General features: G+C 41.0%; 1 protein-coding gene across 1 annotated transcript in view; it reads right to left on the bottom strand.

Annotated features, from left to right (window-relative positions):
* Window positions 1-23612, bottom strand: part of LOC139764751 (protogenin-like) — a 1310239-nt gene that overhangs the window by 859595 nt on the left and 427032 nt on the right. Inside the window, exon 10 of the mRNA XM_071691615.1 lies at window positions 23511-23607. Coding sequence (XP_071547716.1) covers window positions 23511-23607 — 97 coding nt within the window. The remainder of the gene's footprint in view (window positions 1-23510; window positions 23608-23612) is intronic.

The following is a 23612-nucleotide window of genomic DNA, read 5'->3' as shown; positions in this document are numbered from 1 at the left end:
AGTGTGGTTGGGAGAGCAGAAGAGGGTGTGTTGAAATTGTTTGGACACATGGGGAGAATGAGTGAGGAGAGATTGACAAAGAGGATATATGTATCAAAGGTGGAGGGAACAAGGAGAAGCAGGAGACCAAATTGGAGGTGGAAGGATGGAGTGTAAAACATTCTGAGCAATCACGGCCTGAACATACAGGAGGGTGAAAGGCGTGCAAGGTATAGAGTGAATTGGAACGATGTGGTATATTGGGGTCGATGTGCATGTGAAACATCTGGGGTAAACGATGGAAAGGTCTGTGAGGCCTGGATGTGGAAAGGGAGCTGTGGTTTTGGTGCATTACACATGACAGCTAAAGACTGAGTGTGAATGAATGTGGCCTTTTTTTGTCTGTTCCTGGCACTGCCTCGCTGACGGGGGATTGCTATTTTGTGTGTGGTGGGGTGGCGACAGAAATAGATGAAGGCAGCAAATATGGATATGTACATGTGTATATACGTATATGTCTGAGCATGTATATGTATGTATATGTTGAAATGTATATGTATGTATATGTGCATGTGTGGGCGTTATGTAAGTACTTGTGTATGTAGGTGGGCTGGGCCATTCCTCGTCTGTTTCCTTGCATTACCTCGCTAATGTGGAAGATGGCAGTTAAGTATAATGAATAAAAAATATATAAGATTTTACAGCGAACCATGGTTGGTGCACAAGATTTCTGAAAAATGCTTTTCTACTGAGAAGGAGAACGAAAACCTCACAGCATCTTCCACAAGAACTTGATGACAAGGTTACTGAATTTCACGGTTCATAATCAAACACTGGAAGAACAACACACATAAACTTTCATGTATTGGAAACATGGATGAAATGCCCATGAATTTTGATATGCCAGTCAGTCAAACAGTGAATAAAGTTGGTGAAAAAAGTTGAATTAATACTAGTGGACATGAAAAATCAAGATTCAGTCATGCTATCATGTATGGCTGATGGCACAAAGCTAATGCCTGTGGTAATATCATAAAAAAAAAATCCAAAGCTAAAGTGTCCAAAAGGTATAACCAACCATATGCATGATAAAGGATGGATGAATGAAGGCAGTATAAAAATATGCCAGAAAAAGTCAGGAACTTTCTACCATGGAGACTCCACAAAGAAAAAATCTTCTTGTGTGGGATATGTTTCAATCACATCTTATTGACAGTGTTAATGCTGGGATTAGGAAGGAAAACACTGATATAGCTGTGATTCCTGGTGGATTAACAAGTCTTGTCCAACCACTGGATGTTTCCATAAACAATCATTCAAAAATGTGATGAGAATGAAGTGGAACAACTGAATGATGGAAGAAGATAAAACATACACAAAGGGAGGCAACATCCAAGCTCCATCACTAGCAACATTATGTGTAGAGGCCTGGGATACAATCAGACCAGAAATTGTGGTGAAATCTTTTGAGAAATGTTGGATTTTGAATACTCTTAACGGAACAGTAGATAACTTGTTGTGGGATTATGAGACTAATGACAGCGTAATTGAGGATGAAGATATTGACGATCCTAGGGCTGATGATGGTGCTGACCCATATGATGAGAGGACTGGGAGGAGATGTTTGGTGCTGAAGATGACAAGGAAAATGATTTGATGGCTTTTAATGATACTATTCAGAAATATGGTATCTTAGTTTTCTTTTGTTTCAAATTTAATGAACAAAAATTGATGTATCTAAATAAACTGTAAAAAAAATTAAGATGTTATGTTCTACATCATCCTGTGCAACCATACCGTAACTTATGCATTTGGCTACTTTGGGCTTGCTATGATGATGCAGATCTGCCCTGGCAACTGTGCCAACACTCAACAAATGGTGGTGCATCATGTATTGTTGTAAACAATATGAGATTGGGGTGGATTATAATATTGTGTGAAATATCAAAACGGTTTTTATTACCGGTATTTTTTGTAGATCTATGGGCCCTATGATACTATAAGTTATCCTGAGCTAAGAAATTCAACATAGACTACAGAAAGCATGTTGTAAGGTAGGTAAGCCTACTATAAGTTAGTGAGTTTCATCTGCTGAAGGCAATGCACAACTTTTCATTACTAACCGGTACATCATTTCCATTGTTTACTGGCAGTAACTGGTAAATATTTTTCATGTCTTAAGGTAAAAATTGCTCCTAGCCTTCCCATCAGGCACAGATTTCAACCTAATGAAACTACTACCCAAAAATAGGTCAAACCTCAATTTTCTGCCAAAAAATTTGGTCTTAAAAACTCAAACTATACACGAGCATATATGGTAAACAGATGCTCCCGACATATGTCCGAGTTCCATTCTGACCAACTGGTCGGATCTCAAAATGGACATAAGTCGGACGTATGTCAGCATGGCATGTAGAATTTGTACACCTGTACAGCATTCTTTCATCCTACTCAATTTCTATCATGTACAGCATGCTTTTCTCCTACTCAATTTCTATCATGATTATCTCGTATCTTATTAACAAGCTTTATTGTATGATTCTGTAGTTTCTTTTTACTTTTATTCAAGATTCTTTAGTTCATGGATTGATTCATCCAAACTTTCAATGAACTTTTCAGCAGCTCCTTCATCAGCACTTGCTTCTTCACCTATGGCTCGAACATTGTGCAACCTATATCTTCTTTTAAATCTACTGAACCAGCCACAACTTGTTGTAAAGTTCTTGATGTAATCCTCTCCCGCTCACTCCTTCAAAGTCTCAAAAAGACTTCCAGCCTTCATCTGAATCGTTAGTTAGCTTAGTTATACACATTTTTGAAATGGATCTTCCATCCATAGCATCAACAACTTTTCCATTTTGTGGTTGGGCCCTTGTCATTGCTTTATTATTATCATAGGCTTCATACTTGCCCAACCTTTCACTGCTTCACGTATCTATTCTACGTCCTTTAACATTGCGAAGACTGTTAAATGGGACAACTGTAGATCACAAGCAATAATATCAACCTTTTTCCTCCTTAATATTGGGTGATTATCTTCATTTTTAATTCAAAATCAAGCATCTTCCTCAGCTTCTTGCCAGATCTATCAACATGAGATGGATTATTCCTCTTGCTCGTCATCTTCTTTGGGGTTTACTACATTAATGGTATAATCCAGCACGAAATGGTAACTGAGAGCAAGAACTTTTTTTTTTTTATGTTGAAGGTTCCAGTCACAGACAAAAGTCCACATCAAGGCTGGGCCTTAATTGAAATATAGAGAGAATTATGAAGTGGAAAAAGAAAAGATGGAAAGTATTCTCGAATATTTGACAAAGTGAAAAACCTGTCTTTTGAAATGTGCCAGGTCATAGTTATTGGGGAAGACATGAGAAGGTAGAGAGTTCCAGAGCTTTGACATGTTGGGAAAGAAACAGGTATCAAAATGGTCCACACTTGAGTTGCAGATGGCCACACAATAATCATATGACACTTGCCATGTAGATGTCTAGCAAGTGGTGTGGGCAACCAAGCAGCCAGCTCTAGGGAGCAAAAACCAAAGTAATACCTATAGAAGAGGGAGAGTTAATCAACACTGTGACATAGAGCAAGGGGGTTAAGTTTGGAAGTCAGATTGGGGCAGTTTATGTCAGAACACTTTCGACAACTCCGTCAAGTGAGGATGTAGAGCTAGAACCACCCTAAATGTGAGAGCAGCACTCCACACAAGGACAAATCAAGCCCTTGTATAAACAGAGCAACTGTTCAGAAGAAAAGAGGTCTTGACACCTAAATGGGACACCCAGTTTCTTAAGGCAGACTTAGCTATTCCTGTAATGTGGGGTTTCTAAGAAAGAGTGGATGTTACTGTAATACAAAGTATGCTTATTAGTCAAAAGATGGAATTACATTACTGTCAAAGGAGAGACTAGAGTAGTGAGGAGTTTTTGACAGAGATGGGTAGAAACTGGGTCTTGGAGGCATTAAATCAAACAAGATTTTGTCTAACCCACTGAGATATCCTGTCCAAGTCTGAGTTTACTGAGGAAGCTGTGTCAAGACAAGATACAGATCAAGTGAGAGAAGAGGAAGCAGAATTGAAGGATATGGATGAATGCAGTGTTGTGTCATCAGCATATGAGGTCATAAGATTATTTTTGGAGAAGAAATCATTGAAAAAGGGAGAAAAAGTGTAGGGGACAGGAAAGAACCTTGAGGGACACTGCTGTTGATGGAGAAAAAGGGGGAGGCTGATCCATCAACATCCATAGATAGATTGGCCGGAAAGAAAGCTAGATACGAAGGAGCAAAGTGAGGGAGGGAAGCCAACAGATGGGAGCTTAGAGATGAGACCCTGATGCCACACACTGTCAAAAGCCTTAGATATGTCAAGGGCAACTACAAATGACACCCAAAAATCTTTCAGGGATGATGACCAGACATTAGTGAGATAGGAAAGAATATCACCAGTGGATCTCGCCTTATAGAAGCCATGCTGGTTATCAGAGAGACGACTGATTTTTGAGGTGTTTTAGGATATGGGAGGTAAGAGGGATTAAAAGACTTAGGAAATGAAAGATGTCAGGGCAATTGGATGATAGAAAGGTTAGAACAGCCAATCTTCTTAGGAATGAAACGTATCAGAGAATGCTTCCAAGAAGTAAAGGTATTGGCTTTCAAATAGAAATGGAAGAGGCAAACAAGCACAGGCAAATTCAGAGGCACACTCTTTCAGTACATGAGGATGCATGCCATTAGAATCATTAGCCTCACTTGCGTCTAGAGAAATAAGTGCTTTTTGGACAATCCGAAAAGAAATTATGGGAAGGGGTATAGGATTAGTAAGAGTAGCATCAGAGGGTGAAGGAATGTTAGAGTTGTCCAAGGAAGAGTTAGCAGAGAAATGGGAACCAAAGTGAGCTGTCTGTCTATGGGAGAGACAGCTATAGTACCGTCAGAGTAGAAAAGTGAAGGAAACTTAGAATAACAGAAGTTGTTAGAAATGCTCTTAGCTAAAGGCCAGAAAGACCTATCAGTGGATGGCAAGGAGAGGTTATCACACTTCCTTTGAATAACGGAAAGCTTCGCCTCATGGATAACATGTTTGCATCAATTACGGGCAGTACTCAAAGCTAAATGAGAGCCAGAGGAAGGAGAACTTTTCCAAACTCGATATGCCTGATCCCTTGCCTGAATGGCCTCAAAACAAGAACGGTTGAATCATGGATTGGTTGAAGAGGTCATCTTGGAGGAAGAGGGGATAAATACTTCCATTCCCACAAAAATAACCTCTGCTATGAGTTTGGTGGAGACAGAGGCATCATCACATAAGAGACAGTAATTCACCCATGGAAAGTCAGAAAAGAAGTTATGTAAGTTATTCCAGTCAGCTCTGTTGAGGTGCCAGTATTTATGCTTAGAAGGGGCTGCAGGAGGGGGGGAGGTGCCATTAGAATAGATACATTTATGAGAGTGCAATCAGGAGAAGCAATTGGGGATGAGAATGTGTATTTACAGCGGGATAGACTAGAGGTGAAAATCAAATCCAGAATATCAGAAGAGTGGTCACAGCGGTCAGGCATATGAGTAGGGTGGGAGATAATTAGCTTTAAATTACTGAGAATGGAGAAGGCGTGGGCTTCAATCCCTACACCACCTGTATGGGAAGAATTCAACCATTCCCTATGGTGAACATTAAAATCAAAGAGGGAGAGGATCTCAGCTTGTGGATGAGATGATGTCACAGTCTCATGGCATGAGTTTAGATACTCGAAGAAGGATATAAAATTTGTGCAATTAGAAATGCAATAGGCAAGAGGAAAAGTGTGGAAGTAGGGAGAAAGACCTTGAGCCACATAATATCAAAGTTTGGAGACTCAAAAGTCCATGAGGCATGCAACAGGAGTGTAGATGTTGGAATAAGCACAAACACCACCTTTGAATTGGAATCATGTGTGGAGGTTATAGTTAGATATGAAAAAGGAACTAGTGGACTATCATTAGAAAAGTGTGTTTCAGACAGAAGTAAGATAACAGGAGAGGTACCAGACAAAAGGTGTTCAACTGAGGATAGAGAGACCAAAAATATTGGAACAATGAACAGAAAAAGAGGTAGGTCTAACAGAGAGGGAAAGAAAGTGGGAGGGGCCAGTACTACTACTGCCAGTGCCCTTCCTTGCATACACAGTAGAGTTAGAGATGCTGTGATGTACACAATGCTGGGATTGTCTGACATTCACTATCATATGCAAGCAGCCATTGCCACTGGCAGATGTATGTCCATGCAATTTACAACATACATAAAATCTGAACAAAACTATATATGTTTCTCAAGTTTGGTCCCTGCACTTTATGAGTCACAAAGAACTGGTGCAAAAGATCCTAAGGCGGCCATGAAGTTTGTACCAGAATTATGAGACTGAGCTACAATAGATGATTAAAGACCATACCCTTGCCCACCATGAAGGAGTAACAAGTAAGGGCTGACCAAATCACAACCTTCAAGTTTCTAAACCAATTTGAAAATCTCAACTGTGATAAGTTCTGAAAAAGATTAAAGAGAAACCAAAGGCCATAACTTGAAATTATGCAAGAAATTTGTCAGAAAAGATATAAAGAATTTCTATAGTATCAGTGTAGTAGACGATTGGAGTAAGTTATGTTGAAATTTTGAAAATTGACAATGACAAATTTCAGAAAAGTTGTATGACAGAATAGAAAGTTCAGAAAATGGGGTCCCATGAGTAAAAAATAAAAAAAAAATAAAAAAATTCCCTTCAATACTGAAAAATTATAGTCAGCACAAAAAAAATATCTATTTGTAGCGGCATGCAAAAATAAATAATTCATAAAAAGATAATAGTTTAATCATATAAAAACAATGTTTAAGATTGCAACCATACCATGAAAACTGATGTCGGTGGAGTCATTAGGTACATCAGTTCTAAAATAAACATAGTACTGACTTATGGCTTGTAAGTCATAAAGACAAAAATGGATACCAATTAGATACTGAGATGGGTAGGAATTCACATGAAGATGCTGTCCAAAACACTGCTAGTGGACTACTGGACTGCACATGTGAAATTAATGGTGGTGGTTTGATACACTATACAGGGTATTGTGACATCATGGGTCTGGGCAGGTTTATGTATGGTCAGTAAAAACTTGCAATAAAGCATCTGCTGACCTCATACATTTTCTCATGGTCAAAAGGGTGAATTCTCATAAACTTAGCCATTTTGGAAGGTAAGATTGTGCTGTTAACCATCACTGAAAAAGTGCTCTCTCTGATGCTCATGGGGTTCTGGCATATGTGACTAAATTCAAGGCCTAGACTAAAGATGCTAATATATCAGGAACATCTCAGCCCCATCCAGCCTAGTCAGACAACATATATGTCTATGTCCCCAACACTTCTTTCCTCCAGGAACTCTCATCAAGGGGGTGGCCACAGCATGTCTCTATTTGTCCCTCTCATTACAAGCCTCCCTCACATATGCTATTCTATGCATTCTTCCAACATTTCTCTTCCTCCAGTAATTTTCCATTATATTTTGCCATGACACAGGTTGTCTCCCTCTCACACCAACCCCTTTAACTGTACTATCATACACTCTCCTTGTAAACTCCCAATCTTGTATTCTTTCTTCATGCCCAAACCAACTCAAAGTATTATGTTTCATCCACTCTACCACTCCACAATTCATTCCTTTTGCATTCCCAGCCATACCACATCTCTCATACACCCCTTCATTTCTTTCTTCATTCTATCTAGTCATACTAATTGCTCTTCTCAAATAGCTCATTTCCACAACCTGAATTCTTGACCTCTGTAACTCCATGTTTCAGCTGTATAGGTCAGGGTTGGGAGGACTATGCTGTCCCTTAATCCTCTCTTCACTTCCATACTTACACCTCTACCCTTCAGTATTCTAATGAGGGACCCAATGGCTATTCTACCCTATACTACTCTCTCCCTTATCTCTCCTTCCATATCATCAAACTTACCCAACACAGCTCCTAAATACTTAAAAATTCTCTCACCTCTTCCAGTCTTTCTCCCCATATCCAAAGCACAGTTTAGTACACTTTCTTCTTTCACTCTATATGGTTTTACAAAATCTATACTTTCAGTCTGTTTCCTTTCAAACACCATTACTTTACTTTTATTTTCATTATCATTTATCATACTTTGTCGCTGTCTCCCGCGTTAGCGAGGTAGCGCAAGGAAACACATGAAAGAATGGCCCAAACAACCCACATACACATGTATATACATACACGTCGACACACACACATATACATACCTATACATCTCAACGTATACATATATATACACATACAGACATATACATATATACACATGTACATAATTCATACTGTCTGCCGTTATTCATTCCCATCGCAGCCCTGCCAAGCATGAAATGACAACCACCTCCAACCGCATGTGTGCAAGGAAGCGGCGCTAGGAAAAGACAACAAAGGCCACATTCGTTCACACTCAGTCTCTAACTGTCATGTATAATGCACCAAAACCACAGCTCCCTTTCCACGCCTTTCACCCTCCTGCATGTTCAGGCCCCGATCACTCAAAATCTTTTTCTCTCCATCTTTCCACCTCCAATTTGGTTTCCCACTTCTCCTCATTCCCTCCACCTCTCACACATATATCCTCTTTGTCAATCTTTCCTCACTCATTCTCTCCAATTGACCAAACAATTTTAAAACACCCTCTTATGCTCTCTCAACCACACTCTTTTTAATACCACACATCTCTCTTACCCCATCATTACTTACTTGATCAAACCTTCTCACACCACATATTGTCCTCAAACATCTCATTTCCAGCACATCTACCCTCCTCCGCACAACTCTATCTATAACCCAAGCCTCGCAACCATATAACAATGTTGGAACCACCATTCTTTCAAACATACCCCTTTTTGTTTTACAAGACAACGTTCTCGATTTCCACACATTTTTTCAATGCTCCCAGAACTTTCGCCCCCTCCCCCACCCTATGATTCACTTCTGCTTCCATGGTTCCATCTGCTGCTAAATCCACTCCCAGATATCTAAAACACTTCACTTCCTCCAGCTTTTCTCCATTCAAACTTACCTCCCAGTTAACTTGTCCCTCAACCCTACTGTACCTAATTACCTTGCTCTTATTCACATTTACTCTAAACTTTCTTCTTTCACACACTTTACCAAACTCGGTCACCAGCTTCTGTTTCTCATCCGAATTAGCCACCAGTGCTGTATCATCAGTGAACAACAACTGACTCACTTCCCAAGCTCCCTCATCCACAACAGACTGCATACTTGACCATCTTTCCAACTCTTGCATTCACCTCCCTAACAACCCCATCCATAAGCAAATTAAACAACCATGGAGACATCATGCACCCATGCCGCAAACCAACATTCACTGAGAAGCAATCTCTTTCCTCTCTTCCTAAATGTACACATACCTTACATCCTTGATAAAAACTTTTCACTGCTTCTAATAACTTGCCTCCCACACCATATATTCTTAATACCTTCCACAGAGCATCTCTATCATATGCCTTCTCCAGATCCATAAATGCTACATACAAATCCATTTGCTTTTCTAAGTATTTCTCACATACATTCTTCAATGCAAACACCTGATCCACACATCCTCTATCACTTCTGAAACCACACTGCTCTTCCCCAATCTGATGCTCTGTACATGTCTTCACCCTCTCAATCAATGCCATCCCATATAATTTACCAGGAATACTCAACAAACTTATACCTCTATAATTTGAGCACTCACTTTTATCCCCTTTGCCTTTGTACAATGGCACTATGCACACATTCCGCCAATCCTCAGGCACCTCACCATGAGTCATACATACATTAAATAACCTTATCAATCAGTCAACAATACAGTCACCTCCTTTTTTAATAAATTCCACTGCAATACCATGCAAACCCGCTGCCTTGCCGGCTTTCATCTTCCGCAAAGCATTTACTACCTCTTCTCTGCTTACCAAATCATTCTCCCTAACCCTCTCACTTTGCACACAATCTCAACCAAAACACCCTACATCCGCCACTCTATCATCAAACACATTCAACAAACCTTCAAAATACTCACTCTATCTCCTTCTCACATCACCACTACTTGTTATCACCTCTCCATTAGCCCCCTTCACTGATGTTCCCATTTGTTCCCTTGTCTTACACATTATATTTACCTCCTTCCAAAACATCTTTTTGTTCTCCCTAAAATTTAATGATTCTCTCTAATCCCAACCCTCATTTGCCCTTTTTCACCTCTTGCACCTTTCTTTTTTCACCTCTTGCACCTTTCTCTTGACCTCCTGCCTATTTCTTCTATACATCTCCCACTCATTTGCATTATTTCCCTGCAAAAATTGTCCAAATACCTCTCTCTTCTCTTTCACTAATAACCTTACTTCTTCATCCCACCACTCACTACCCTTTCTAATCTGCCCACCTCCCACGCTTCTCATGCCACAAGCATCTTTTGCGCAAGCCATCATTGCTTCCCTAAACACATCCCATTCCTCCCCCACTCCCCGTACGTCCTTTCTTCTCACCTTTTTCCATTCTGTACTCAGTCTCTCCTGGTACTTCCTCACACAAGTCTCCTTCCCAAGCTCACTTACTCTCACAACTCTCTTCACCCCAACATTCTCTCTTCTTTTCTGAAAACCTCTACAAATCTTCACCTTCGCCTCCACAAGATAATGATCAGACATCCCTCCAGTTGCACCCCTCAGCACATTAACATTCAAAAGTCTCTCTTTCGCATGCCTATCAATTAACACGTAATCCAATAATGCTCTCTGGCCATCTCTCCTACTTACATACGTATACTTATGTATACCTCTCTTTTTAAACAAGGTATTCCCAATCACCAGTCCTTTCTCAGCACATAAATCTACAAGCTCTTCACTATTTCCATTTACAACACTGAACAGCCCATGTACACCAATTATTCCCTTAACTGCCACATTACTCACTTTGCATTCAAATCACCCATCCCAATAACCCGGTCTCGTGCATCAAAACTACTAACACACTCACTCAGCTGCTCCCAAAACACTTGCCTCTCATGATCTTTCTTCTCATGCCCAGGTGCATATGCACCAATAATCACCCATCTCTCTCCATCCACTTTCAGTTTTACCCATATCAATCTAGAGTTTACATTCTTACACTCTATCACATACTCCCACAACTCCTGTTTCAGGAGTAGTGCTACTCCTTCCCTTGCTCTTGTCCTCTAACAAACCCCTGACTTTACTCCCAAGACATTCCCAAACCACTCTTCCCCTTTACCCTTAAGCTTTGTTTCACTCAGAGCCAAAACATCCAGGTTCCTTTCCCCAAACATACTACCTATCTCTCCTTTTTTCTCATCTTGGTCACATCCACACACATTTAGACACCCCAGTCTTAGCCTTCGAGGAGGATGAGCACTCCCCGCACGACTCCTTCTGTTTCCCCTTTTAGAAAGTTAAAATACTTACACACATCACTCACACACTTACAACCTCTTGCAACTCCTCTTCGCTCTCAGCAACAACACATTATAATCTGCAAACAAGCTTGCACACTAGCCACAATATCTTACCACCACACTCCATCTCTGCATCCCCTTTCCCTAGTTCTAATTTCATCTCTGTTATCACTTCACCCACATACATACAATCCTAGCAGAAAAACTGGTGTGCCTTACTTACAGTGTGACACCATATAAAATATCAATAAACAAGATAAAACATGATGTCCCTTGGCCTTAATACAATCCTGAAGGTGCTTGGGAACAGATGCTGCAAGATGTTGAAGGTATGTAGGGTCAAGGTTGTCCCATATATCCTGGATGGCATCCTGGAGTTCAGGGATGCTGGATGTATCCCGCCAATACAACTGTGACTTTATAATTGACCACAAAGTTCTCAATACAGTTAAAGTCACGTGAATTACCTGGCTAGTCCCAAATGTATGGCACACCACAAAATGCAAACCAGTCATGTATTAATCTAGCAGTTAGGCACAGTGTACCATCTTGAATGAAAATATCACAACCAGTCTTCTCAAAACAATCAAGTAATTCATCACAAAACAGCTCCAGGTATCAATTCTGATTCAGAGTCACATTTTGAGGTAAAAACACAAGACTTCCAACGCCATTATAACCAAAAGCCCCTGAACCATTGGTGAGTCTGGAAATTTTACAGTTGCTTGAATGTACTTAGGGTCTTACTGGTCACTACCTAGCCTCCAGCACACTTTGCCTCTATGTCTGCCAGTAACATCCAATGTACCCTCATCCGACAACAAAAACTTTCTTCCACTTTTCGTCATCCCATTGCAAATATTTCTTGGCAAATGCAAGTCTATTCTTGCATCGGTGGTCTGTCAGCAACGGTTTCTTGAAAGGCATACACTTCTTGAACTTCAAGTCATCATGAAGCAGGCTACAAATAGTATGTACAGACACATGACCAAGTAGCCCAAGATTGTCTTCCTGTAACTATCATGCTGAAATACATGGATTCTTGTCTACTTGAAATTGGATAATCTTCAGAGTGCATTGGGAAAAGATACGAGGTCATCCAGGTTGTTTCCTCTGTGTAGGGATATCAATGCCACCACTGTCAAAGAAACAATTTGTCCATCTTTGCACACTTCATAGTGCCAGCCCTAGAGTTTCAGCTATTTCAGAAGTGGTAGAGGATGTGTGGATCAGGTGTTTCCTTTGAAGGATGTATGTGAGAAATACTTAGAAAAACAGATGGATTTGTATGTAGCATTCATGGATCTGGAGAAGGCATATGATAGGGTTGATCAAGATGCTTTGTGGAAGGTAATGTGAGTAAATGGTGTGGGAGGTAAATTGCCAGAAGCAGTGAAAAGTTTTTACCAAGGATGTAAGGCATGTGTACGAGTAGGAAGAGAGGAAAGTGATTGGTTCCCAGTGAATGTCGGTTTGCGGCAGGGGTGCGTGATATCTCCATGGTTGTTTAATTTGTTTGTTGATGGGGTGGTTAGGGAGGTGAATGCAAGAGTTTTGGAGAGAGGGGCAAGTATGCAGTCAGTTGTGCATGAGAGGGCTTGGGAAGTGTCACTTACTGTTAACTGATGATACAACGCTGGTGGCTGATTCAGGTGAGAAACTGCAGAAGGTGGTGACTGAGTTTGGCAAAGTGTGTGAAAGAAGAAAGCTGAGAGTAAATGTGAATAAGAGCAAGGTTATTAGGTTCAGTAGGGTTGAGGGACAAGTTAATTGGGATTTAAGTTAGAATGGAGAAAAACTGGAGGAAGTGAAAAGTTTTAGATATCTAGGAATGGATTTAGCAGCAGATGGAACCATGGAAGCGGAAGTGAGTCACAGGGTGGGGAAGGGGAAAAAGGTTCTGGGAGCGTTGAAGAATGTGTGCAAGGTGAGAACGTTATCTCAGAGAGCACAAATGGGTATGTTTGAAGCAATAGTGGTTCCAGCAATGTTGTATGGTTGTGAGGAATGGGTTGTGCGGAGGAGGGTGGATGTGTTGGAAATGAAATGTTTGAGGACAATATGTGGTGTGAGGTGGTTTGATTGAGTAAGTAATGAAAGGGTGCAAGAGATGAGTGGTAATTCACACTTAGTCTCTAGCTGTCATGTGTAATGCACCGAAACCACAGCTCCCTTCCCACATCCAGGCACCACAAAAATTTCCATGGTTTACCCTAGATGCTTCAAAAGCCCTGGTTTAATCCAATGACAGCATGATGACCCCAGTATACCACATCGTTCCAATTCACTCTCTTCCATGCAAGCCTTTCACCCTCCCATACGTTTAGGCCCCAATTGCTCAAAATCTTTTTCACTCCATCCTTCCAACTCCAATATGGTCTCCCACTTCTCCTCATTCCCTCTACCTCTTGACAGATATATCCTCTTTTTCAATCTTTCCTCACTCATTCTCTCCATGTGACCAAACCATTGCAATACACCCTCTTCTGCTCTCTAAACCACCTTCTCACCTTCCACATATTCTTCAATGCTCCCAGAACCTTCGCCCCCTCCCCCAACCTGTGACTCACTTCTGCATCCATGGTTCCATCCACTGCTAAATCCACTTCCAGATATCTAAAACACTTCACTTCCTCCAGTTTTTCTCTATTCAAACTGAATTGTCCCTCAACCCTACTGAACCTAATAATCTTGCTCTTATTCACATTTACTTTCACCTTTCTCCTTTCGCACACTTTACCAAACTCAGTCACCAGCCTCTACCGTTTCTGTCCCAAATCAGCCACCAGTGCTGTATCATCAGCGAACAACTGACTCACTTCTCAAGCCCTCTCATCCATAACAGACTGCATACTTGCCCCTCTCTCCAAAACTCTTGCATTCACCTCCCTAACAACCCCATCCATAAACAAATCAAACAACCATGGAGGCGTCACGCACCCTTGCCATAAACCAACATTCACTGGGAACCAATCACTTTACTCTCTTCCTGCTCATACACATGCCTTACATCCTCGATAAAAACTTTTCACTGCTTCTAGCAACTTACCTCCCACACCATATACTCTTAATACCTTCCACAAAGCACCTCTATCAACTCTATCATATGCCTTCTCCAGATCAATAATTGCTACATATAAATCCATCTGTTTTTCTATGTATTTCTCAAATACATTCTTCAAAGCAAACACTTGATCCACATATCCTCTACCACTTCTGAAACCACACTGCTCTTCCCCAATCTGATGTTCCATACATGCCTTCACCCTCTCAATCAATACCCTCCCATATAATTTCCCAGGAATACTCAACATACTTATACCTCTGTAATTTGAACACTCACCTTCATCCCCTTTGCCTTTATACAATGGCAATATACATCACATGCCCTGGTTCAATCCATTAACAGCACGTCCATCCTGGTATAACACATCATTCCAATTCACTCTATTCCTTGCATGCCTTTCACCCTCCTGTATGTTAAGGCCCTGATTGCTCAAAATCTTTTTCACTCCATCCTTCCACCTCCAATTTGGTCTTCTGCTTTTTCTTATTCCCTCCACCTCTGACACATATATCCTCTTTGTCAATCTTTCCTCATTCATTCTCTTCATGTGTCCAAACCATTTCAACACACCCTCTTCTACTCTCTCAAACACACTCTTTCTATTACCACGCATTACTCTTACCCTTTCATTACTTAAACAAACCAACTCACACCACATATCAATCTATCTCTCTATCTGTTTATCTATACATAAATATACAGTGTTCAGTGTTGTAAATGGAAAACGTGAAGAGCTTGTGGATTTGTGTGCTGAGAAAGGACTGGTGATTAGAAATACCTGGTCTAAAAAGAGAGATATACATAAGTGCACGTATGCAAGGAGGAGAGATCGTGAAAGGGCATTATTGGATTACGTGTTAATTGACAGGTGTGTAAAAGAGAGACTTTTGGATGTTAATGTGCTGAGATGGGCAGCTGGAGGGATATCTGATCACTATCTTGTAGAAGCAAAGGTGAAGATTTGTAGAGGTTTTCAGAAAAGAAAAGAGAATGTTGGGGAGAAGAGGGTGGTGAGACTAAGTAAACTTGGAAAGGAGACTCGTGTGAGGCAGTACCAGGAGAGATTATGTGTAGAATGGGATAAGGTGAGAGAAAATAAAATGAGGGGAGTGGGTGAGGAATGGGATGTATTTAGGGAAGAAGTGATGGCTTGTGCAAAAGATGCATATGGCATGACAAAGGTGGGAGGTGGGCAGATTAGAAAGGGTATTGAGTGGTGGGATGAAGAAGTAAAGTTGTTAGTGAAAGAGAAAAGAGGCATTTGGATGATACTCGCAAGGAAGGAGTGAAAATGACTGGAATACGTATAAAAGAAAGTGGCAGGAGGTCAAGAGAAAGGTGCAAGGGTTGAAAAAGAGGGCAAATGAGAGTTAGGGAGAGAGAGCATCATTAAACTTCAAGGAGAATAAAAAGCTATTCTGGAACAAGGAAAATATCTTGCATAAGAGAACAAATGGGAACATTGGTGAAGGGGTTAAGTGGGGAAGTAATAACAAGTAGTGATAAAGTGAGAAGTAGACGGAATGAGTACTTTGAAGGATTAAAGAATGTGTTTGATGATAGAGGGGCAGATATAGGGTGTTTTGGTAGGGGTGTGTGAAGTGTGAGGGTCAGGGAGAATGGTTTGTTAACAGAGAAGAGGCAGTGAAAGCTTTGTGGAAGATGAATTCCAGAAAGGCGGTTGGCTGGGATGGTACTGCAGTGGAATATATTAAAAAAAAAGGGGGGTGATTGTGTTGTTGATTGGTTGGTAAGGATATTCAATGTATGTATGGATCATGGTGAAGTGCCAGAGGATTGGTGGAATGCATGCATAGTGCCATCGTGCAAAGGCAAAGGGGATAAAGGCAAGTGCTCAAACTACAGAGGGATAAGTTTGTTGAGTATTCCTAGGAAATTATATGGTAGGGTATTGATTGTGAGCGTAAAGTCATATATAGAGCATCAGATTGGGGAAGAGCAGTGTGGTTTCAGAAGTGGTAGAGGATGAGTGGATCAGGAGTTTGCTTTGAAGAATGTACATAAGAAATACTTAGAAAAAACGATGTATTTGTATGTGGCATTTATGGATCTGGAAAAGGCATATGATAGGGTGGATAGAGAAGCTTTGTGGAAGGTCTTAAGAGTATATGGTGTGGGAGGCAAGTTGCTAGAAGTAATGAAAAGATTTTACCAAGGATGTAAGAGAGGAGAGTGAATGGTTCCCAGTAAATGTCAGTCTGCGGCAGGGATGTGTGATATCCCCATGGTTGTTTACTTAGTTTATGTATGGGGTGGTTAGGGAGGTAAATGCAAGGGTTTTGTAGAGAGGGGCGAGTATGCAGTCTGTTGTGGATGAGAGGGCTTGGGAAGCGAGTTAGTTGTTGTTTGCCGATGATACAGCTCTAGTGGCTGATTCGAGTAAAAAACTGCAGAGGTTGGTGCATGAGTTTGGTAAAAGTGTGTGAAAGGAGAAGGTTGAGAGTAAATGTGAATAAGATCAAGGTTATTAGGTTCAGTAGGGTGGAGGGACAAGTTAATTGGTATGTAAGTTTGGATGGAGAAAAATTGGAGAAGTGAAGTGTTTTAGACATCTGGGAGAGGACTTAGCAGCAAATTGTACCATGGAAGTGGAGGTGAGTCACAGGGTGGGGGAGGGAGTATAGGTTCTGGGAGCAATTAAGAATGTGTGGAAGGAGAGAACATTATCTCGGAGAGCAAAAAATGGATATCTTTGAAGGAATATTAGTTTCAACAAGGTTGTATCATTGAGAGGCATAGGCTACAGATAGGGTTGTGCGGAGGAGGGTGAATGTGTTGGAAATGAAATGTTTAAGGACAATATGTGGTGTGATTGAGTAAGTAATGAAATGGTAAGAGAGATGTGTGGAAATGAAAAGAGTGTGGTTGAGAGAGCAGAAGAGGATGTGTTGAAATGGTTTGGTCATAAGGAGAGAATGAGAGAGGAAAGATTAACAAAGAGGATATGTGTGTCAGAGATGGAGGGAACAAGGAGAAGCGGGAGACAAAATTGGAGGTGGAGGGATGGAGTGAAATAGATTTTCAGTGAACACACAGGAAGCTGAGAGGTGTGTAATTGGAACATGTGGTATATTGGGGCTGACATGTTGTCAATGGACTGAACCAGGGCATTTGAAGCATCTGGGATAAACCATGGAAAGATCTGTGGGGTCTAGATGTGGATAGGAAGCTGTGGTTTCGGTGCATTACACATGAAGCTAGAGAATGAGTGTGAACAAATTTGGCCTCGTGTCTGTTTTCCTGGCACTACCTTGCTGAAGTGGTAGGTAACGATGCTGCTTTCTGTGGGTCGGGGTAGTGACAGAAATGGATGAAAGCAAGCAAGTATGAATATATACATGTGTATATATGTATATGTATATCCATTCCTGCCACTACCCAATCCCAAGGAAACAGCATTGCCAATAAAACATACAAAAAAAGGCCACATTCGTTCACACTCAGTCTCTAGCTGTCATGTGTAATGCACCAAAACCACAGCTCCCTTTCCACATCCAGGCCCCACAGACCTTTCCATGGTTTACACCAGATGTTTCACATACCCTGTTGAATTCAGTCCATTGACTTGCCAAGTCAACCCTAGGATACTACAGAGTTCCAATTCACTCTATTCCTTGCGTGCCTCTCATCCTCCTGTATGTTCAGGCCCCGATCACTCATAAACTTTTTCACTCCATCCTTCCACCTCCAATTTGGTCTCCTGCTTCTTCTTGTTACCTCTACCTCTGACACCCATATCCTCTTTGTCAATCTTTCCTCACTCATCCTCTAAATACGTCCAAACCATTTCAACACACCCTCTTCTGCTGTCTCAACCATACTCTTTCCATTTCCACACATCTCTCTTACCCGTTCATTACTTACTTGATTAAAGCACCTCACACTACATACTGTCCTCAAACATTTCATTTCCAACACATCCACCCTCCTCCATACAACCCTATCTATAGCTTTTGCCTCACAACCATGTAATATTGTTGGAACTACTATTCCTTCTAACATTCCCATTCTGCTCTCCGTGATAACATTCTCTCCCTTTAACACATTCTTCACTGCTCCCACAACCTTTGACTCCTCCTTCCCACCCTGTGACTCACTTCATCTTCCATGGTTCCACCCGCTGCTAAGTCCACTCCCAGATATCTAAAACACTTCACTACCTCTAATTTTTCTCCATTCAAACTTACATCCCTATTAACTTGTCCCACAACTGTACTGAACTTAATGACCTTGCTCTTATTCACATTTACTCTCAACTTTTTCCTTTCACACACTTTTTCAAACTCAGTCACCGACTTCTGCAGTTTCTCACTTGAATCACGCACCAGAGATGTATCGATGTATAACAAGCCCCCTATCCACAACAGACTGCATACTCACCCCTCTCTCCAAAACCCTTGCATTAACTACCTAACCTCCCCAACCATAAACAAATTAAACAACTATGGGGACATCACACACTCCTGCCACAGGCTGACCTTCACTGGGAACCAATCACTCTAATCTCTTCCTACTCTCACATATGACTTATATCTTCAAAAAAAACTTTTCACTGCTTCTAGCAACTTACCTCCAACACCACATACTCTGAAGACCTTCCACAAGGCATCTCTATCAACCCTATCATATGCCTCTTCCAGAACCATAAATGCTACATACAAATCTATCTGTTTCTCTAAGCATTTTTCACACATATTCTTCAAAACAAACCCCTGATCCACACATCCTCTACCACCTCTGAAATTACACTGCTCCTACCCAATCTAATGGTGTGTAATATGCCTTCATCCACTCAGTCAATATCCTCCCATACAATTTCCCAGGAATACTCAACAAACTTATGCCTGTGCAGTCTTAAGACTCACCTTTATCCCCTTTGCCTTTGTATAATGGTACTATCCATGCATTCTGCTAACCCTCAGGCACTTCACCATGATCCAAACATACAATAAATATCCATAATTGATTGCTGTTTCCACATGTCTGTGCCAGGAAGAAATGATGAATAGCCACTTCTGTTCATATCCACTCTCTAGCTGTCGAGTGTAATGCACCAAAACGACTGCTCTCTATCCACAACCAGGCCCTACAGACCTTTCCATGGTCTATATGAGATGCTTCACATGGCCTAGTTTATATTTAGGAACATTGGGTATGGAAGTCCAAAATCACTGTGCTATAGCTGTCCTCTATCAGTGGCTGGTTAAACATGAGGCACTAAAGACCAAGAAGCAGCACAGGAGTTCATCAGTTCTGGAGATTCTTTTGCTGTGGCCATCCCCTTGAGTGAGTTCCTGAAGGGAACACATGCAACAGATATAAACAGACAGAAAGATATTTCTTCTAGTTTCTTGTTTGGTTTCTCACCCTCCATATATCCCTCCTTTATTTCTCAAAAGTGAATCAAATATCTTTCTTTGTTCTATTTCTTCCATTATTGTCTGCTTCATTTCTACTCTTTGTTCATCTATCTAGAACCACAGGCTCATCATCTATTTATAGATGTTTCACCTGACCTGTGACCCATGGGGCAGTGAGGGGTTGCTCACTCTTGAGTTTTTCTCTCTATGAGTTCATCTTACAAACCTTCTTCCCATATGGTTACCTTAATCAATATATCCATCATACCTGTTCCCTTGATGGCTTCACATTCATAATTACTAAAAAATACCTGCTGAAGATACCTGTGTCATGCCCTGTGCTCTATAGGCATTCCAGTTTGTAGTTTGCATGCAGAAGAGTGCTGCCAGCAGACTCAATTTGTTTAACATTTCTCTAAAACAACTGTACTATTTCTTACAACTTTACCTTAGGAGATACAATATCACCCCAATTTTCCTAATTCTTTTCTGTCACATTGCTTTGAAGACCAGGGAGTAGAGAAATCTTTCCCAGAGGTAAACCCTCAAGCTGTTCAAAATATTCTTTAGGTGAACTGGCACTGGCACTCCAATGAATAAAAACTTTGTTTTCCAATACAGCAAAACCCTTAATCTAAAGGACCCCAACAAAACGGATTTTGGACTTAACGGACAAATAATGATACAGTACATCAATAAATAATAATTTTTATTGAATCGAAAATCTCATAATGCTGCACCATGTGCATTTCATATGACACTTGTTTTAAGTATCGTGGGGTAGACTTGCTTTGTTTTGGTCTCAGTGACAGTCTGCCTCAAGCTACAATGTGGTCAGGTTGTATATTGAGTGTTTCTGGTATTTCAGAATCATGACTTAATTCATTAAACAATTTTGCAATCCTTATAACTCAAAATGACATCAAGTGATAGTAAGAAGTGCAATGAAAACAGTATCCTTTCACAGGAAAGGGGAGGCATCACCTCTATCTCAGTCTGACTCCTGCCTCCAACTGCCCAGTGAGCATTCACACACTGCTGGGGGCCCACAACCCAACTATCATACCACAAACTAAACCTCTCAAGAGATTTTGGTAACTAAATGTGACATTTTGTAACAACAAAAACAAACTAAACACAAGAAAACAACAAAAAAAGAAACAATGAAATCAAAATTTGACAAGGCATAAGGCAAATATATACACAAATCACTGCTCAGCAATAATACACTTCCTTTACATGTGAGCAGAACAAAAATGACACAACAAATTAGCGTGTTCACTCTTCACAGGAACCACCACAAACATAAACTTGCAAGTGTGCAGGGTGGTGTCTCACACAGTGAGGGCACCACCACCTGAGGCTGGGTGTTGCCACAACTGGGGATGAAGCCACCCTTGACCCATGGGTGTCATGGGGATCAGCAAAACCAGGGGGCGTAGGCGATGTCAGTTTCGCAAAGACAGGTGGCCACTGCCGTCCAGCTTCACTGAATATTGTCTTTACGGCTTCACCTCCACAACAATGTCCAACCTGTCCCACACCTCCGAAGTGACATCACGCATGCAGACAGGAGTGCCCACAGACAGCTGAGGCAGTGTAGAGGTGTCATCTGCTGGGCCACCCTGCATCTGAGCCTGGCTCTCTGATATAACTCCATTGCCGGTTTATCAGATAATGTTGGTGGGGTGCTGAGACATTGTCTTGCAACTATCTTCCTGCTGCCAGCTGTACGGGGTGGTTTATCCTCCCCCCCCTCTCTTTGGGAGGTGCTGAGATATTGGAGCAAAGCCTGAGTCACTTCCCTGTTGCACAGGCTATCTCCAACATCGGTGTTGCCCCTCAACACCCATTTGGCTGCCTTTCCCGCTGTTTCAGCTCATCCATTGGACTGGGAAAAATGGGGTGAGGAAATGCAGGCCATGATTCCCCATTTTTTGTAGAAAGCTTCCATCTCCTCGCTATCTAGATTGGTTCCCCCATCTGAGGCAATTTCCTTGGGTGTGCCCCATCTCCTGAAGAAAGTGAGCAACCTTGCAATAACTTGGGATTTTCCCACATAGGCTTGAATCCTACTCATTGCTCCATCTAAGAGGTGCAATGAAAGCAGGTAGTCCGTCCTCACTCCATTATTAAGAAGTATCCTTTCGCAGGAGAAGGGTGGCATCACCTGTATGTCAGTCTGACTCCTGCCCCCAAAAGACTGGTGAGCATTACCACACTGCTGGGTGCCTACCACCCAACTATCATACCACAAACTAAACCCTACACTGATAAAAGTAGTTAAAAGAGAGCCTGTGAAGTTAAATGTGGCAAAGAAATAGGTTACATTCGATTTAATGGACTTCTGGAATTATCAGACACCCCTTCCCTCCTATTAGTCCGTTAAATAGAGGGTTTATTGTATTTCTTCAAAATCACTTCATATTTCAGAAATTCAACAATGATATATGTTACAGGGTAGCCAGCCTAACCTGGTCATGGCAGAAACTTTGGCATAGGTTTCAAATGTTGCGTGTATTTGAAAAAAAATTTGAGCGGTACACTCCACATCTTACTCCTTACTTGTATTTGACAGGTTTTCTTTTCTTTACTAGGCAAGCTGGGGCTGTTTAGAAAGTTTGCAATTCATTTTCACCTCCTATATAGGTAGCAACTCTTACCTTGTTCTCAACCTTTTGCACTTTCTTCTCAGTGGTATATGTTTGTTGCATATTTGGAGTGCTTTTGTGGCCATCCATTCAAAATACTCCTCGACTGTTTTGGCACAGGCCAAAACAACCCTTCAAGTTAACCACTTACAATTAAAACTTAATTTGTTGAATTCATGTGCTTTGTCCTGTGAAAACAGTACCAGTACCTTCTTGCTTTAATTTGGCTGGGATCAGAGTACAGCATCTGAGATAGTGAAATCACATAGAAGGTCTACAATATTTGTAATATGTATATCCAGTGTGTTATTTCTGGTTGGTTTTGCTACATGCCTACTAAGGGAGAACTACTTACATAGTCTAAACATATTTCTTTTCAACAGCTGTTTATCTGAAAAGGTGATGAAGTGAGTGTGGTGATACAGAAGGTGGAAATGGAGTTTGGTTGGTAAAGGAGTGAGGGTAATGGAGAGAAGGGAGTGATGGAAAGAGGGCAGTGATGCAGAGAGGGTGGTAATAGGGCTAGGAAATGACAGTATCACCATCCTAATATTTCAAAACAATCATCAATGCTGGTTCCTAAAAAAGGAAAAGACTTGAAACCTCTCCACAATTCTGAGTTACTAAGGGCAGTAATGAGGTGAAGGAGGTGATGGGACAAATGTACTGACATAAGTGAGGGCAATGATGCAATGTCGGTGGTGAGAGTTATCAACATTCAAACAATTCAAAACAACCAACTCATGCTTAGTAGAGTTAAAAAACAAAACATGATCAATGACAACACTGCCATAACATAATGCAACAGCAAAATTCTTCTATGAAACCAGGTTGTCATATATTGGTAATCACAATGCAAATGATATAGCTTTCAGTGCTTAAAAGATGAAATGTAATACCTTGTATTTCAAAGAAAATCATAAACTTACATTTTCGTTGCCATGAGATTATGGGGAGTGGCACACCCGTTGCAAGACACTCAATGATTGCATGTTCTCCCTGTATAACTCTGAGTGGTTCTTTGAGGGAGA

Source organism: Panulirus ornatus, chromosome 51, assembly GCF_036320965.1.
Source record: "Panulirus ornatus isolate Po-2019 chromosome 51, ASM3632096v1, whole genome shotgun sequence".
Classification (NCBI taxonomy): Eukaryota; Metazoa; Arthropoda; class Malacostraca; order Decapoda; family Palinuridae; genus Panulirus; species Panulirus ornatus.
The sequence above is the reverse complement of the archived record's forward strand: the minus strand, read 5'-3'. Positions and strand labels throughout refer to the sequence as shown.